Genomic DNA, 19,097 nt, shown 5'->3' with positions numbered 1-19,097 from the left:
CATGAAAATTACAAAAGAAATAAAATTTTAAAAATTATGATGAGAAAGATATCCCCATACACTTTTGTTGGCAGTTGAAATTGGTAGAGCCTTCTTGAAAAACAATATGCTTATGTGGCACAAAGCTTTGAAATATTCCTATCATTTGCACCAGGACTTCCATAAGCAGGAACCTATACTAAGACAATTATCAGAAATGCAACTAAAGACATGAATAACGATGTTCATTGTTATCTTAATTATAGTAAAACAACAAAAAGAAATAACAAATACCCGACACTAAAGACACAATTAATTAAACAGCATCCATCCTAGGATGGATTAATTTAGAGAAACTGTCAAGTTAATAGAAATCAATATATAAATTCTGTATAAATAACCCCAATTACACATCCAGAAGACCTAGACAGAAGTACAGTCAGCCCGAGAAGAGGACCTGGAAATGTCTCCAATGGTAGACCTAGCGGTGATTTATTAATTTTTAAAATGTTCTATAGTGGGTATTATAGCACTCTCCATCTTTAGCCTTTATTGAAAACATACATGACTAAACACATGTTGGGCATTTTCTGAGTTGGTGGAGGAAGGACAACCATAACCTTCAGGGCAGAAAGAGGCAAGTGGAGCCCAGCTGAGACGGTGGAGACAAGTGTCTCGTTTTCCAGGGGCGGGAGGTGCAGCAGGGACCCCAGGAGTCCGGAGGGGCTTCCTGAAGGCCACGTGCTGGTCCAAAGTATGGATGCTCCTGCCAACTTGTACCAGGACCTCCCTCTCATCCCTCAGACCCAGTTCCCCTGCCTGGTTCCCAGCTGCCTTGGCAGCGGGGGTCCTGTCGTGACAGCCCACAACATTGATAGAGGTCAGGGGTAAGGAGGAGAGCTTTGAGTGGCAGGACCTCGTGACATACGTCCTTCCCTTTCTCATAAGGATTGTGGCTTCGTGTGCACAAGCAGAGGAGGCTGAGGCTACCCAGCTGTACGCGGGTGAGTAAAATGCAGGAGGATTCTGGTTTAGGTTGCGGACAGTAAATTAATTAGTAATTTAGAGTAGCATATATTTGGTTGAAAGAACACTCCTTTTAAATGATTTTTTTCACATTTCATACACACTGGATTCCAAACTATATGTGGTTACAAAATAAAAATTAAAAAGGAAAAGATGGGAAGAAAGGAAAAACCATTGTCAGGAAAAAATTTAATGCGGGTTTAATGCATTTTAACGATTGTTTTTGCAACTACTGACAGACATAAGGTGTTCATTTTTTTCAAAAATCTATTTCATCTTTTATGATTGAGTGAAATATGTGACTGTTATTGCAATAGCAGCCTTGGCAGGAGGGTTCTAAGAACCTGTAGCCAGCAAAATGCCCATTCTGTCATTTCTCTTATTGATATCTTGACTCATATTACACAGGCATTTAACTCAACATCCAATTTCTAGCACGGAGGAGCAGACAGAGGTCATCAGATGAACCGGGATTCAATCCATTAGGCAAAATTAACATATTAATAAGATGATCTGTTTTAGTTCAAATTCTGCCCTAGAATTCTCCTGAGGGCTTTCCTGATGGTTAACAAAACTCTAACCCACATTAACTCATTAGTAAAATACACCACCTTCTATATCAGATAAAATGTTAAATGCCAAGGCATCTGTCTCATTTTGATTTGCCTTCCAGGTTTGTGGGTATGAGAAAGGGGAAAGTCTGAATTAAAGAGACTGTCCACTTTGGAACATGGATGAACTAATTTTATTTGGGCAGAGAGGCCCGGGGATTTGTACACATCAGGTTTTGTCCTCGATCATCCCCAGGCAAGGAGATGAACTAAGTAACTAAAAGTCAGTTTACGGAAGAGCTAGCTGAATCCTGTTTGGCACAAAACCCTCAGATGGAGCCAGAGCTGAATCAGCCTCTTTGGCTGATCATTGACGGGTCAGACTCCAGATGGGGTAAGAGCGAAATATAAAAGCATTCCAGACTTGAGCAAGCTGGCTGTCCAGACACACTGCCCTGGGGACCAGATGGCCTTGCGCAGAGGTCAGTGGCGCAACGTCCCTGGAGAAGTTGGGCTATGCTGTGGCGTTTGCAAGCTCTACTACCAATACGCTGAAGAATCTGGTTAAAATAAGCTTTGTTTGTAATCGGCAAAGCGCTCTCATCGCGGTGGCTACTTCTGCCCAATCCATAGCTTATCTGACTCCGGAAGGGTCTTCTCTAGTCTCAGAGGAACCTGGGATGGAGACGTGGCTCCAGGATTGCGTATTTTCAGAAGTTCCTGCCTTTTATTCTTTGACGGAAGAAAGTACCCGAGACTTACCATTTTCTGAAAACACCTCAGGAATTAGGGAAGAAATCTGCAGTTGCTGGCAAGTTTCATTAGAAGCTGGGTGGCAGGTGGGGCTAGTGGTTACCATAGCAGCCCTCTGCGTCCGTCTATCCTACGGCACCATGCACACCAACGTTGTTCTTAAACCCGTCCTTCTTTGTATTCCCCGCCCCCACCACTGGAAATACAAGTTAGCAAGTTAAAAACTGGAGGCCCCTTGAAGTAAAAACTGTAGCTAATCAGCCTGGATGTGCACAGAAATCCTGGCATGAGGGTGAAAACCAGAACTAATGTTTTATTGATGCCGGATCATATAAAGCCACTTCCAATTGCTGGCCTTATAAACAAAGCTAGTTCTGACCTACAGAGAAACCAGGAAGGGAGCCCTTTCGAGGGGTAGTAAGAGCACAAATAATAAAAAAATCACTTAAACCCTTCCTATCAGTGAAAGCTACAACTCACAGCTGAAAAGCACCAGTACTTAGTACTTTTAATAAACGTATGTCCTTATTCACTACCAGCTGCTTTTAAAACAGTGATATATATATATATATACACACATGTATGTATTGTTAACAAAAGCATCTTTAGAAACAAGAATAACCTACCACATACTTTACTTCTTTCAAACCACAAATGATATTTAGTTTATATGAACTCTTACCTTCCTAGTCTGAAATCACCCTCATTTGAGAACAATGCAGACCATTTAACTAATTTATGACTTCATTGCTCCTCCTAAGTATTCTACGGTTTTTAAAAGTAATAGTCATGAAGATTAGATAGAAATATGGATAAATAGTTACCACAGTGAAAAAATCCCGATGCAAAACTGTATGTATGGGATGTGGAACAACTGAAACCCTCACATGTCGCTGGTCGCAGCTTAAATCTGAAATTTGGAACACGGTTTGACCTCGTCTACTAAAGCTTAATGCACATCTACTGAACGACCTAGAAATCCCACTCCGGGCGGGTATCCAGGGCAATGAGTGCCTGTCCCCTAGAAGTCATGCATGGGAACATACATGGCTTCTTATCTACAGAGCCCAAAACTGGATACAGCCAAAGTGCCCATCAGTAGTTGAATACGGAACTAACTAGTGGTATGTCCATGCACGTTTTTACAAAGGAACACTACTTGGAAGTAGAATAAGGATGGGTTACTGCTGCACTCAACGTTGTAGACGCATCTCACATAAGTAACATTCAGCAAAGGAAGCCAGATGTAAACCAGTGGGCGGAAGAACAGTCCACTTCTCGCTCTGTCAGAGGGTGACGTGCCAGGTTGCGTATGTAAAATGCACTGAACTCTACAGAATATGTGCACTTCAGCCTTGTTAGCCCTCAAGGAAACAGTAAGAAGATGGTACGCTCACTAGGATCCCAACTATGCACAGGGACAGAGAGATCTGGGGTTGAATATTTGTTAAATGAGAAGCACTCAAATGCATGCTTACTTTGGTACTGCCCCGTCCGCCATGATGTTAGAACAGTGACCCTTCCTATGGTTGGCCTTGGCTCCTACCAGAGGCTCAAGCTTCATTTATTAATATAAAGACATGAGTAGGAAAGAAAATTACAAGCAAGATGTTTGAGGGACCCTGAGGTTGAGATGGAAATACATTCTTCTAGCAGGTGAATATGATCACAGCAGTGTTTATGCCGCTATTGTTTGCATTTGTGTCTGAGATTTGTATCTAACCTCCTCCCATGTCTGCTGACTCTTTGAAAGCAGAGTTGTATTTCTTGGGGATGCCTTCAGACTAGTGCCCTTAGTCCCTCCAACAAAAATAAAGAAAAGTAAGTTCTTGTGTTCAACCAATTCTCTGGATAAGTGAGTCAGAGAGAAGCTAGAGGGAGGTTCCGTGTTACTGATGTATGTAGGTGTAAGGAGGGGTGATGGATTTCCTTCGGGGACACATCAACCAAAGAAGCACACCATGCCTGAAAGGTTTTCAAAGAAGAAAAACAAAGCAACCCCGTGAAATCAACTCAGCTGTAGGTTACTTGTGCATTATCCTTGCTGTTTCAAGGTCAGGGACCAACCATATTCTACATGCCAAACAATAACAAGCAGTGTTACATCCATGTGCCTCTAATCTAGGATCCTGTATCATTGCTTTTGAATGACCTTTTGTAAATTGTCAACTGTCAAAATAAAAACCTATACGAAGATGTGGGAATTCTGTAGCTTATTTGTCTTTTCCAGGAAATGTATATTTCAGTCTCATATCAAGCAGATATGTCTCCTTTCCTTTTGGTCTGTGTCAGTTGGTAGATGATGGCAAGATGAAATACAACAGCAGGGTTCAGAACTCAGATCAGGTTGACCCCGAGTGTTTGGGAGATCCATGCCATCTGATCCAAAGGACCCACGTGCATCAAATAGAGGACACGCTTGAAAGAAGAGTGAACTCTGAAGGTGTATTTGAAGGTCATGTTTTGGCTTTAGACAAGCCCGAGGTTCACAGGGGAGATTGTGAGTCAAGGTATATGGCCAACGTCAGGCAGGGAATGCTCTGGATAGACGCAGGGAAACTCAAAAGGTATAAAACCCAATTGGGTGGGTCTGGTTTGGCAGGCAGAGTAAAGGCAGGATCCCATAGGGGTGGGTAATCCAGGTAGGTTGGGTGGGAGTAGTTTGCAGAATGCCATCAGAGCACTTCATCTGCAGTTTCTGTGATCTTTGCAGAAAAGGGATGAGTACTAATTATGGGGAGGGGAGTGCCCCCTACGTGTGAATGCCCTATGTGAACGGGTGGGCAAGTGCTAGCAGGCACATGCTATTCTGCAGAGAAAGCCAGCCATGCATTGCCACAAATACTTGTGGATGAGGCCTGCAACACAGGCAGAAGTCTTGACCCTCCGTGGAGTTCTTGACCTTCTCTGGAGCTTGGTCTTGTTAGGCTAGAGCCACTGGAAGAGGTGAACTAATCCAGGCATGGTTGTGAGAATTTGCAGGTGTGATCTGATCTGCAGCCTTTAAATTTCACCTATTAATAGTGGTACTATCAGTTCTACTAAGACGCAAGGATCCATTGACTCTGATGCATTTTAGCATAACTTGTGTTGGAGGGGGCTGACTTAGAGTTCACCCCCTGGCATGAAGCAGTGAGCCACCAGGTATTTGGATGGGACTGACATCTTCCAAAATACCCTGACCAGGAATCACAGACTCACAGGTCCTGAAAGCAAAACCAAGCCAGAGGCATAAGCCAAGGCTCCATTTGTAGGTAAATGAAATGTGATTATCACAGTTTCAGAGACTGAGAAAATTAATATTCACAAGACATAAACGTCTTACTAACAATTTCATTAATGTTGTGTCAGGCTCAGAATAGAAATCCAGATCTCTTGATTTCTAGCACTCTTTTAAAAAATTAAAACCCAGCTAAAAGATAAAGTTGCTGTATTCATAAATTAACTACCGTGTACTTGAACATACATACACATACACAAAACATGAGAACTACATAACATTTCAACCCACTAGTTGTAAACTACAACTAAGTGCTGTTTCATTTTTCACTTATCATGCTTTTCTTTTTTTTCGCCAGCTTCACTAAGATTTAATTACATACAATATTCTGTAAGTTTAAGGTATGCACCCTGCTGATTTGCTACACAACTGCAAAATTATCATGCTTTTCTTAATAGGGTTCCTTTTCTCCTTTCATAATAATTCTCTTTGAATACACTGCCCTCCTCCCCTTTTTATGGGGTTTCTGCTATTTAAGATTTTAAAGAGCACTTCAGGATACCTTTGCAATTTAATAGTAAGGTTTGAAAATCATAAATTCTTATTACCCAAAGGTTTGTGACTTTACTGCCCCCCAGAAGATGATGGAGAGAGAGTGTGAAAGTACTGGGATGGGAGATCATCTCAGAATCCCTCAAACCACCTATGAAATGGACACCTGTCTTTCCAGCAATCACCTTCAAGTATACGTGCTCACAACTTGTGGCTCAAAGTTAAATTAATTAGACAGTGACTTGTAGCAAGTGGATATTGCTGGGTAAGCAGCCACCCCAAAACTCAGTGCCCAAAAACATGAAGTACTTATTATGGTTCTAAGTCCTTTTGTCAGCGTGGGTGGCCTGGCGGGGGGTTGGCAGGTCCAGGATAACCTCCTCCGCTAAATGCCTTGGGGTTGGCCGGCTCCTGGCTGGCTAACAGTGGCTCTCGCTATCCGCAGGAGAGCCCGGGCTTACGCGCAAGTGGCAAGGACCGGGATCTTAGACTAGTGCAAGGCCTTAGAGCTGGCACGTCATCATTTTTGCTGTATTCTCTTGGCTACAGCAAGTCACAAGGGCAGCTCAAATTCGAAGGAAGTGAAAACAGACCTCAACTCTTGATAAGAGAAGCGTCAAAGCTGTATTGGACAGGGCATTGATGCAGAGAATAAGCAGTTGGGGCCATTTTTGCAATCTACCAACACTTCTTCACTTGAGAGTGGCTTTTAGCTACTTTATTTATTAGCTCACTCACCTTTTGAAGGGATATGTACTGAGCACCTACTTGTGCAAAGCACTCTGCCGGGTGCTAGAGACCCAGATACAAAGAACAGAGGACAGTCTTACCCTCAGGGACACGTCGATATATAGATATGTTAAACTTTAAATAATAATTTTGGGGGGAAATAAAGAAACCATTTACATTTTTTAAAGGTAGCTTTAAAACTATGCTTTTTAAAATCATTTTCTGACCGTTTCAATGTGGGAGACATTTTTGGAAAAACTCAGGTTTCAAGTCTGACATAGTGGGGTTCATACTCCAAATCTACCACTTCTTCCTGGCTGTGTGACTTGGGCCACTTACTCAACCTCTCTGAACTCTGGTCTCCTTATCTGAAGAGGGGAGACAATAATTCCTGCCTCATGCTAATGTCAATATTAAATGTAATAATCTCCAGCTCAAAGCCCGGCTCACTTACAGGTAACATCCAGTAAACCATAACCACAATAAATGCACCTTCCCCACTTCTCCCGTCTGCTTGGAAAATGTATTTTTAATAAGACTGTACGTGAAGAGAGAAAAGTTAAAAGCGTGCAGCTGACAAAAACTAAACATGTCCTTTCGTTGAAAAGCCCATCCTTCTCAATGAGAAAACTATATTAGGAAAAGGCAAACAATATTTAAATTGTGGGACTGACATTTGCTTCCTGGTGTTTTCTTCAGGGAGCGGCAGGGTCACCAAGACCCAGAATGGGACACCCTGCTCTCATCTCTGAGCTGCATGGCGGCGTTATTTATTTTGGCAGAACTGCCACGACGCTCAAATGACAGGCACAGAGGAGCATAATAAATACAGATTTGGTTAACTCTATCCAGCAGGGCAGGGTATCAGGGGGTTGAAAAGAGGCCAAATGCATTTCCCCAGTGAGAAATGAAACAAGAGCGTGGGCACGGCCAGCAATGCGATGAATTTTATCCTCTGTATAAAATATACAAGCTTTAGCCTCTGCACTCTTGGCTCAAGAAAGAGCTAGAGAAGAATGCTCGCGGGTTTGTATTAGCCTTATAAATCACTGAATTTCTTACACAGTACACTGAATCTATTTGACTCTCAAATAATATTTGCAAATAGCATAATAGCCATTATCAAAAAGGAAAAACACTACTGTTCGATACTAAAAATGCCATATTCTCATAGATCTGAAAGAAATCTCTTTTTTTCCTCCCATCGCCTAAAAACATGCACTTAAGGGAAAAATACGTAGCTCTTATTGGTTCAATAAGCTGCACTAAAAAAAAAAAAAAAAAAGAAAAAAATAAGCTGCACTACTCTTGAAACAATTTATCACATTATCATGATTAATATTTATACTTAACCATTATTGTGTCCATAGTACGTGGTAATTTTTATAATAAGGGTGGTAAATTTTTAACCATCATTTTGTATTTATTATGTAATATTTAATTTTTGAGTAATATAATATACATGCTACTTTGGTAAACCTCTCATATTTCTTATTTCTCTGGATCCTTCTATTTGAAAAAAAAGTACCTCACAAAAAAATGAAAAGCAAATGTGCAATTACAGAGAAAAGGTTCTTAGCTCTTTAGGAAATCATTACACATATGGGTGTTTTGGTAACGAAATGAAGCAGAAGGAGAATTATTTAGAAAGCAGGTTTTGTCTTAGATATTTTGCTAAATTGTGTAGTTTTGGTTGTCATGACAATAAGCACCATGGTTTAAATGTCTATGCAGAAATAGAAGTCACTCGTATCATATTCATAAGAATCAAAGAAATATCATTATTTTTTTTGATATTTTTGGCATTTTATTAAAAATGGAAAAAGTTATTTTAGTTATAAGCACTCTGGTGCTTCCTCCCCTCCCCCCACCCCCGAGGCAGACCCCATAGGTGTCAGGGAAAGGCAAGCCCCCTGGGAAATATCATTATTTAATGGGAAAAAGTTCCCCAATTTGGATGAAGGAGGGAAAAACATGGTGTGCAAAATTTATTTTTCTGACAAACTGCTTGTTATTTCATCTCTGAAACAAAAATAAAGACAAAATATTTAGAACTAAACAAACGAAGGAAGTGCTACATATAAATCACCTGGAATGCACTAAGAGGTACTCAGGAGATACTTTATAGGCTCCGGGTCAACATAATCAACAGAAAGTATGAAACAAACATTCAGTCAGGAAGTCAGAAAAAAAAAAGGAGAAAATTTCAAAGAAAGTCAAAATAGGGTATCCTAAAACTGCAGAGCTTAGTAAAAATAAATAACATAAACATGAGAAATGACAACAAGAAAAATAAATTGATTTTTGAAAATAAATAATTCTTACAGGCAAATTTCAGGCAAGACTTACCAATGATACTGGAGCAAAGGCATAAATAAATAATGTCAGGAATGTAAAGTTGTCAAACTAAAATTATAAGAGATATTGATTGGAGGATTATAAATAAAACAAAACTGTGATTTAGTTGGTGAATACATTTAAAATCTTAAAGTGGACAACTGTCTAGAATATATATGACTTTAAAAAGAAAGAAAATAATCTGATTAGACCTATAAATTTTAGAATAGTATTCATAGGTGAATTCTCCTTTCACCTCCCCAAAAATTTTTAGGGAGAATTCCACCAGACATTCAAGGCATATATCATCTTCATTTAACACAAACCATTTTAGAAGAGAAGAAGAACAGAATTGCTCTCAGCTTACTCTTTAACATAGATGTAATAGCAAAAGATTATATAACAAATAAATAAAATCTTATCTCACTAATGAAAATAAATGCAAACATCCATAATAATGACTAGAAAATTGAATTTAGTTCATCATGACCAAATAGGGTTTACACCAAAAATGAAGAATTATTCGACAGCAAAAAACATACATCAATAAAATTTGTCACATAAGCTAAAAAAAAGGAGAAATAATCTTAATAGATAAAAGAAAAACATTCAATGAAACAGCATCCATCTATGGTTGAAAACATTTAGCAAAGATTATCTACTGGAACTCTACATAAACAGATTACTTACTGACAAATACTTAGAGGTATTACATTAATTGGGAAACAAGACAAGAATATCTACTATCACCACAAATTTTCAACATTGTATTGGCAGTGCTAGCCAATGCAATAAAATAAGAAGAAACAGACATAAATGACAAGGAAGACAAAAAAGATAATTATGATCACTTACATTATGATATTCCACAGGAAAATTATTAGAACTAATAAGAAAAGTCAGCAGGGTTTCCTGATATAAGATCAACATATGAAACTCAAGATTAAGTATCCCAATAAACAAATTAAAATATAATAGAAAAATAGCACTCAACATAGCAAGAGAAAGTACAAAATACTTAGAAAATAATCAAATAGAAGTGTGCAAGAAATTGATAGAAAAAACACAAACATATTTAAGAAATAAAAGAATGTATGCAGAAAGAAATATAGATCATATTTATGGAAGCAAAGAATCAACAGTCTAAAAAGGCCAATTCTCCCCAAATTAATCTATAAATGTAGTTCTCATCAAAATCCCAAATGAATTTCTTTTATGGACTAAGTCAAAATGACTATAAAATTCATATGCAAAAATAAAGATCCAGAGATAACCAAAACAAATAAGAAAAGTAAGAACTTATTATGAGAACTTATTAAAACAATACATTATTGGTACAGTTTTAGTCAAATAGATTAAACATCAGGAGGAGGTGAAAAAGCATTTCTAATAAATGGGATACGGATAGTTGAATATCCATCTAAAATATAACATTATATCAATTTCTCATATAAACAAAAATAAATTCCCGATGTTTTGAAAATCTAAAGGTTTAGGAAAAAATGTAAGATGACCTTGGAATAGGAAAAGAATGTCTATGGTAAGTCCCTAAAGTCAGGTCATTGTATATAACTGAACAAATATCACCATACACATATGAGCACGTCACCACCGGGCAGTGTAGACTCTACATTGCCATGCACAACCTCACTTGTAATCAGGGAAATGTAAATAAATATTCTCCCCACAATTCTGCTACTAAATATATACCCCAGGGAAAATTCTAAACATATATCGCAGGATATGACACTGTAATTGAAATGAAAACAGACATAAGTGTCCATCTAAAAGGAAATAGATGAGGATATTGTGGTTTCTCTTCAGGGGAATTAGTGCAGCAGTTACAAAGAATTAATTAGCTCATTACCTATCAATATAGTTAAATCTCAAAAACTATGTGGAGTTAAAAAGGGAAGTACAGCGTAAAATGTACTCTATGATAGCATTTCTTTAATTCTTTAATGACTCACAGTGTCATATACTTGTTATGAAACACCAATATCTAGATTAATTTTTAAAACTGTGGAAAATTTACACAGAATTGATGATATTGTTGTCTCTGGGCAGGAAGGAGAGGAATTGACTTACGTAGATAAACAAAAGTAACTTCAGCTTTTAGCTGCAATTTTCTATTTCTTTTCCGTTAAAAAACATCGGAAGCAAAAGTGACAAACGTTAAATGTGTTAGATAATAGGTAAGACTTGCCTATAACCCTTTGTACTCTTCTTGATTATTAAATCTTTCACTCCCCCAAATACAGTTAATGAAGAAAGATATCACACAATAAATGGAAAAAAATTGAATGTCTATTTTCATTTTCTCACAAATGCACAGCAGCTGTTTTAGTATTTCTATAAGGCATTTGGGAATTAATGATATAAATTCATTTATTAAGAATTAAGTACTTTACATTATAATTAATAAGGCAATGTAGAAATATTTTACCAACTCTTAATTACGTATGGACTGTTGGTATAAATTTTTAGATTATCTTTCTTTTCGACTTGTAATATCCATCAAAGAACTTAAATCTTTTTAATAATCATTTTAGTAAAGTGCTAAGGGGGAAAGTTGAAACTAATAAGTAAATATTTGGGTTTTAATCAGATTTATTTACACATTCAGTCCCTCCTTCAGGTTTCACTTTGTACTTTTGTGTCTGAAATGAGGACAGATAATCTCCATGACCTTTTTCAAACTTTTACTAACAGTTTATAAAATATATATCGAATGAGAGACAGAGAATGAGATTTTACTTAGGATTCTCAAGTGATGTTAAATATATCGTATGCTCAGATGTTTTCTTTGGGAAATTAATTTCCTATTTTCTTATCAAAATAACAGTGAAAAAAACATTTAATTTCTAGACATTTTCTCCACACTTCACTTTCTTATCACCCGGTTTAGCATTTAGATAGTTTCTTAACCTATTGCAGCCCCTAAAATCCTGGGGAGCATTACAAACTCTCCCTCACAGAGACTCCTTGAGCGGACTGGGGGAGCGGTGTGTGGGTTGGCAAAAGTATTTAATTTTGACATCCCTCTGCTTTGCAGCGGTCACAGAACCCCACTGAGCCCCGCCCTGAACTAACGAGAATTCATACAGACCAGCCGGTCAATGATGCGGACAGTCGCAGGGAGTAAAAAATACCTAAATCTGGAGTTAGGTGACAACTACACAAGTTCCATTACAGATCTGGCAGGGCGGGGTTGGGGGTAGGGCCATGCAGACATCTGACAAATCGCGTGGCTTCTTTTCAATAAAATCTTTCCTCACCGTCTGACTCAGGAAGGAGGGAAACACTGCTCACCTTAACCCTTCCTGTTGGAGAGAATGACGGTGAGCCCTCAGCTAAGGCGAAGGTGACCATCTATGAGGAAGCAGGGCGGGATTCCGGTTGGGGGGGCTTAAGCGCTTAGGTCGTTTTGAGAATTTCAAGTCCCAATAATGGGCGATTTTCATCACCTGGGATGCGCCCAATGACTGCCACCATTGGAGGAGATTAATCCTCAAATTTTCAACTCAAAGAGTTAACCTGACGGACCTCATTTCCTTGCAAAAGATAAAACAAATTATACTTCTGTAAGAACCATTTATAACTATTTATGGCTACAATCTAGTCCTTTTAAAAAGTCATAGATGGCATCTGACTTTTTTTAAAAAGCCTTTTGGTTAAATAATTTAAGAAGAAAATAATCACACACACACACACACACACACACACACACACACACACACACATCCTTGATTTGAATTTCAGGCTTTTTCATCCTGGGAAATACGAGATGGTACAGAAATCATGACAAATCCCCCAGCACAAAAAGCAAAAACAACCTATAGATGGAATTCGAAAACTGTCCTAAGATGCTAGGTAAAGTACTTATAGGTGATCTATGCAAACTGTGTAGGTATAAACCATAATCCAGGAGATATTGTTGATGGTTTGCCTGCAGTGCAGAGGACGATGCTCCACCTTCAGGCCCCTAGAGCTTCATAAACTAAGATACTGACTCCCTGTCTCTGATGGATGAGATCCTTGACAAATGCTCGCTTAGAGCTGCAAATCTAATCCGCTGAAAATAATCTTAAAAAGATTAACATTCTTACTGTCATATTAGTGTAGTAAAAATTACGTTACTCGTCTATCAGGTTACGTATCTCAGTGTAGGTTTTTAAAAATCACAGATTTCATCTAAAATTAAAAAGATAATTTTCTATTTAAGAAAAGGTCAACAACAAAACCATTACAAAAAAAAATAATTTGACTTAAAAATCCTCAAGAACTACCAGGGGACTATGAACCACATTGGTGGTATTATTTCAGAATTTATGAACTTGTTTAATCAACAAATTGAGAAGTTAATACAGTCCAGGAACATTTATTTCTTTGAGGGGAGAGCCTATAAGTCCCCCAAATTACATGGAAAACTGTGTGTGAGTTTATGCCATTCATCAGATTCTCAAATTGGACTTCGACCTAAAAAAAGGTCCAAATACATTTTAACATTCCGTAAGTACATTAAGTGCTACCTGACTGCATCAATGAGAAACAAATGGAAATCATAAGAAACTTGGATATCATTTCAATATAATATACAGCAAAACACTCTCTGTTTAAAATCCTTGGAAATTCAACAAACGTGCATACACACCGCTAACTATTCATAACTAATAGTATACAAACTGAATTCTCAGTAGAACAAAACTAAGGAGAATTCCCAAATGAAAACTTAAGCCGTAAATCCCCTTAACCCGGCTAATGCACCTTACAGTCATTTCAGAGCATCAAGGTAGAGATCAGCCTTCTCTGCCATTCAGGAAGGCAGTATTTAGACCAGATACAGACTACCCAACAGATTAAACCAGCCTTCAGATTCTTCAAGGCTATCTTACTTTTTCCCTATATGAAACATTTGTTGCCTCTAATTAAGAGCGAATAGCAAGTCTCACCTATGAAGAAGTGCCATTTTTCTGAATATGAATATGAAATTGATTGTTCCGATCTTATTAGTGCAGATTCGCTCATGCATTTAGATGCACCTGATGCTGTCAGATGCTGGAGAGGACCGTGCTCGCCTGACACCCCGACAGGACCTTAAATTCACATCCTACTGCACATGCACTTTTGTCTCATTTCAGAGAGTGAGGTGTCAGTTGTGAGACATCAGGCCCTACTATTAAGATCTCCATCCTTTACGATGACTCAGCCAGACTGCTGTGGAACGCCCGCGCCACGTGGCAATAAGCTGATGGAAATCTTTCTGGACGCCTAGGACATTCCATACTGACTTACAAAATCATTTTCTTATAATTAAACCATGTGAATTTAGAAACAGGATAAGATGCCAAAAATATCCGATTTCAGGAATTAAATCACTGCATTGATATGTGAATTTTAAAACAAAACTACCCAGCAGTGTGCATGAGTAGCGGCATTCATATTCTTAAAGAACAAATTATTTCCTTTATGTGCTACTCTCCAAACAACCGAGATTACCGAAGCAACGGAAAACGAAGAGACTGGACTGTATCTAGGGTTTCTACCATGGCCTCCTTCTGCATTTTTTCTGAGTCCTCATTTCTCCACAATAAACAGCCATAAACTGGGAAGGCTTCTTTCCAGCCACGACCACGAAGATTTTACTGTGGCAAAACCACTCTGGTTGTGTCAGGCACTGTGCAGACAGCCTTGTGTGACCTCTTTTATCCTCAGATAGTCCTGGAAACCAACCAAAGTTCTTGCAATCAGGTGCCGTCCAAAGGAACAGGCTTGGACACAGGAGAACTCAGGATAAAAATGAGTTGAAATTAATCGTAGGGTTTGGTATCTGAAGACAGTTGGAGAACTCTCCCAAAGTTTCTATAATTCATTGAAGCAGAATGTAATTAATCATAAATTACTAACATGTTTATGTTTAGCTCAACTAAAATATCAAAAGAATGTAATATAGTATAAGCATATGTAAGACCCCAAAGGCTCAGTGACAAACAAAAAAAATCTCCATATGTATGCTTGAAACTCAGTTTATTTACTGTATTATATTTGCATGCCAAATTGTGCTCTCCAAAAATGTGGATTTCAGATCATGCAGCCATCAATGAATAAATGAATGAATGAATAAATAAAGTATAAAGTATATCTCCAATACCCCTCTAGTGAGTTACCTCCTATCTATTTATAACCTTCAGTCTACTTATTGTTAGGGTGCTTCTATGATAAAAAGGGGATTGTTCCATAGGTTATATTTCTCAGGTGTCCCCGTATATATAAACCACTGCAGTCAGAACTCATGATGAAAATGAGTTAAAATAAACTGTAGGTTTCCGTGCCTGAAGACATTTGGAGACGTCTCCCGAAGTTTCCACAACCCCTCTGCCTGTCCAAGACTCTCTTAACTTACAGGTGCCTCTGCAATAGGCAAGTTTACACCAAAAATTTACTGAAGATCTCAATTCAGGAAAAATAATAATTTCAAATTTAACACTGATAATTCAATCCTGGGAATGTAAGTGCAGCAATTGTGAAACAGGTCCAATTTTAGGAGACGCAAAAATTATTTATCATTTGAACATTTTTAAGTTATTATTATTCGCTACACCTTAGCAAGAATCTCTATCTCATTTCACAATCACAAGGATGATAAACCTATTTGGAATCTAGGTAGAAGAAGTAGAATTTTTTAAAATGTGTAACATTATTTATATTGTACCTGTTTTGCTATAATCCAGAAAATGAACCCAGCATTCTAAGAACAAACATGTCATCTGCTTAAATTTCACTTGTCTTCCCTTTATAACTTGTGAGAGTATATCTTATTTATATTTATTCTCTCTTGCAAATTTTACAAAAATTACATAGTGTGAAAAATACTTCCCATCAACATCAAGGGTGCCTGCCCATGTTAACCACAGGAATATAAATATATTTTAATATAATCTTTTCTAACACAATTATAAAATTTCCAAAAGAAATTGGGGAATTCATAAACAATAAAAGCCTATTCTAAGTTTATACAAATTTTGAGACTTCTCTGTGACTTAGAAATGGGTCTGTAAATCTGCAAATCTTTAAGCTTTCCGTGAATTTCCGTGAATTAGAAATACTGCAAACATAACCTTTCTTTGCATTATTTCTGGACTTAAATTCAGGTTTGGGTGACCCATGGGAGAAATAGAGAAGAAAACATGGGAGTTATGACTCAAATGAGAAAACTGTCTTTTAGAAGTTAAACTTATGATACATTAATTCACCTCTAATTTTCCAATAATCCTTGTCCTTATTCATTTGCTTAGTAAAGAATCATAAAGATAAGACTCATATCATAAATTTGCACGATGACACAATATTCCCACTGAAAGGGAAGTAATGTGTTTTCCAAGGTTTATGTTTTCATTTTCTCTGTGTGCAGTCAAAAATCTTGACTCTGTATAAGTTTTTTCATTCATATAATTTAAGGCTCTGTAAGATTTAAATGGCAAATGGAAATTTGCTATAAGTTTTTACGTGCAGCTGGATTTATTTGTTAATTTTTTCAATGTCAACTTCAGCAGAGCTGCCAATGATTTTATACAAGATTAATTTGTTAGTCTTAGCCTACTAGTACTGTCCTGTGAATAATCTTCATATTTAAAGGGAAATCACAAAATTGAGAGTAAGAAATAATAAAATCCAGAATCCTCACCACATCCAGTATCAATGTATATCTGCTAAAACATAGGTAACGCTATAGCGACCCTCAAGTCACAGACTATATGTTGAACATGCTGATGAATGTGCAGTGGATTTTTTATGTGCATATTTTCATGAGAATTTAGTACGCCTTTGTCCTTGAAATCTTCTGAGATATCTGGATTTATTTAAGAACTTTCTCATTAATACATATTAGTCCTAATGTTTTCCAAGTAACCTCTAAAAGGAGCCGTTTTCAGGAATTTGGTGAAGTCTGCATGGACAACAAAGAAATCCTCAAGAGGTTTCATTCAAAGACCAAGCATACGTGTAAAGACTTCTGGATGCAGTTTTGCTCCCAATGGCCTGCCCTGCCCAAGGTCATTATTGGAGACAAGAATATTAACAAAGTTTTCCACCGACAAGATGCCAAGAAGATCTATCATTTTTAGATGATCAAACAGCCCTGAAACACTACTCCTTAAAGATGACTAAGGCCAGGAGTCAAAATGGTTACCATAGAGATGCTTCATCAAATAATCCACAAAACAAGTGAAGAAAACAGGAGGAATTACCGAGCTGAAACACATGATCAAATTGTTTCTAGAGAGACAAGGGCTTCTCAACGGACTGAAGTGCTTCTTCCCAGATTTATACATTTTTTATGCTTTTTGGTGATTAAAAGGCCATAGATGCCTTCAGTCCAGAGAGAATGCATTTGCGTCTCTATGCACGAGAGATGATTTGATTAATTTATCCAGGGGTGTGCGTATGGGCAGAGGGGGCTTAAATCCCTTAAAATTAGTCAATCAAATCCTTGAAGTAAAATCATCGTGCTAAAATGAAATGTTTTAATGATAGTTTAACCTGTGGGTGACACTGGATTATGAAGCATCTTTAAGAGCGAGCCTAGTTAAGTCGCTATTATGGGAATCACCGTAATCACCAGCATCCATCACACCTACCTGCTGGGCTCCTCTTGACTGTGAAGGTAACAATTCACCGTATTCACCAAAAAGCTGAACAGACGACTGTACAGGGACTTGGCCAGGAGGTCCCGGTAAAATTCAGCCATCTCTATGGTGTGTCGCCGTGTGATCATCTCTCCTGGGAGAGCAGGAAGGGGAGGAGGCATAAGCACAAGACTTTCCCTTGTTCAGAAGCCACCAAGCGGTGTCCTCCTATTTATCCCTCCACATCCACGTATATCAGAAGATGTTAAAAAACATATTATGACTCTAATAAACAAAGTCTCTGCCGGTGATTACGAAAACACATTTCTCTAAAGTGAGTGCCATGCACACTTCAATCTTATTTGCTGCAAATGTTGACCACAGCTTTTGACCCAGGCTGCATCATCTCCTTTCAGTGAGGGAACCGACTCTTTGCAGGGCCCTCTTAACAAGCTTTCTGATAACGGCTCACTGCATTGGATACGGAGTCCTCCTCAAAGCATCTGGAAAATTAGTTATATTTTCAATATTTTCAAAGAAGTGATCCTGCTAACCAAAGTGGGGGTCAGGAGGTTGGGAGCAAGATTGGGCCTTAAGGTAGAAATTTCTATGTTATTCTCAAAGAGCTGGTGATTGAAATCTTGAGTGATAACCTTTTGAGTGGAGAATAGACCAGAGAAGATACCAAGAAAAAAATAAGTAAAGATGATTTGGGATTGAGGCTAGGCCAGCACTGATGCTGGAGAGTTGAGAGGGAGTGAGAATCTAGTTCACATTCTATGGCTTCGGCCAACCTGCGTACCACTGCAACTCACCCAACCTGGGTACCACTGCAACTCAACCCACAGGGAGTCCGGTAATAGGATGCTGACCATGGGAAATGAGGGCTTAGTGAGCTGTCAATCAACAGAGGTACAGGTAAAGGAGAACTGCCTCTGAGGCAAGCTGAGCTCAAACAAACAAACAAAAGAGCACCAGCAGGTCGTAAAGAGTCAAGCGACCATGAGTTCAATGCCGCTGAGACGGAACCACACGAAGTGGCGGTGAAAGCAGGTGTCACTTGTGATGTTATAGGATGGAGGTCTCTAGAGCCAACGTGATGGTGGGGTTCTCACCCACATGGCTGGGGAGTAAGGAGGGAGGCCTGGATATATTAAATTACAGATATTAATGGGGAGTTCAATGTTTCTTTAAAAAGTCATGAGGGGGGTGGGAGAGGGATGGGTTGGGAGTTTGGGGTTAGCAGATGCAAATTATTACATATAGGATGGATAAACAACAAGGTCCTACTGTAGCGCACAGGGAACTATATTCAATATCCTGGGA

The 19,097-nt window shown here is 38.4% G+C and overlaps 1 protein-coding gene across 2 annotated transcripts in view; it reads right to left on the bottom strand.

Moving 5' to 3' along the window:
• MYO16 (myosin XVI) overlaps positions 1-19,097 on the bottom strand; it is a 554,921-nt gene that overhangs the window by 178,400 nt on the left and 357,424 nt on the right. For both annotated transcript variants that reach the window (XM_059902572.1, XM_059902571.1), the window contains exon 20: positions 17,784-17,925. In XM_059902572.1, coding sequence (XP_059758555.1) covers positions 17,784-17,925 — 142 coding nt within the window. The remainder of the gene's footprint in view (positions 1-17,783; positions 17,926-19,097) is intronic.

This window comes from Balaenoptera ricei, chromosome 18 (genome assembly GCF_028023285.1).
Source record: "Balaenoptera ricei isolate mBalRic1 chromosome 18, mBalRic1.hap2, whole genome shotgun sequence".
Lineage (NCBI taxonomy): Eukaryota > Metazoa > Chordata > Mammalia > Artiodactyla > Balaenopteridae > Balaenoptera > Balaenoptera ricei.
Note: the sequence above shows the minus strand (reverse complement) of the source record. Positions and strands in the feature narration are given on the sequence as shown.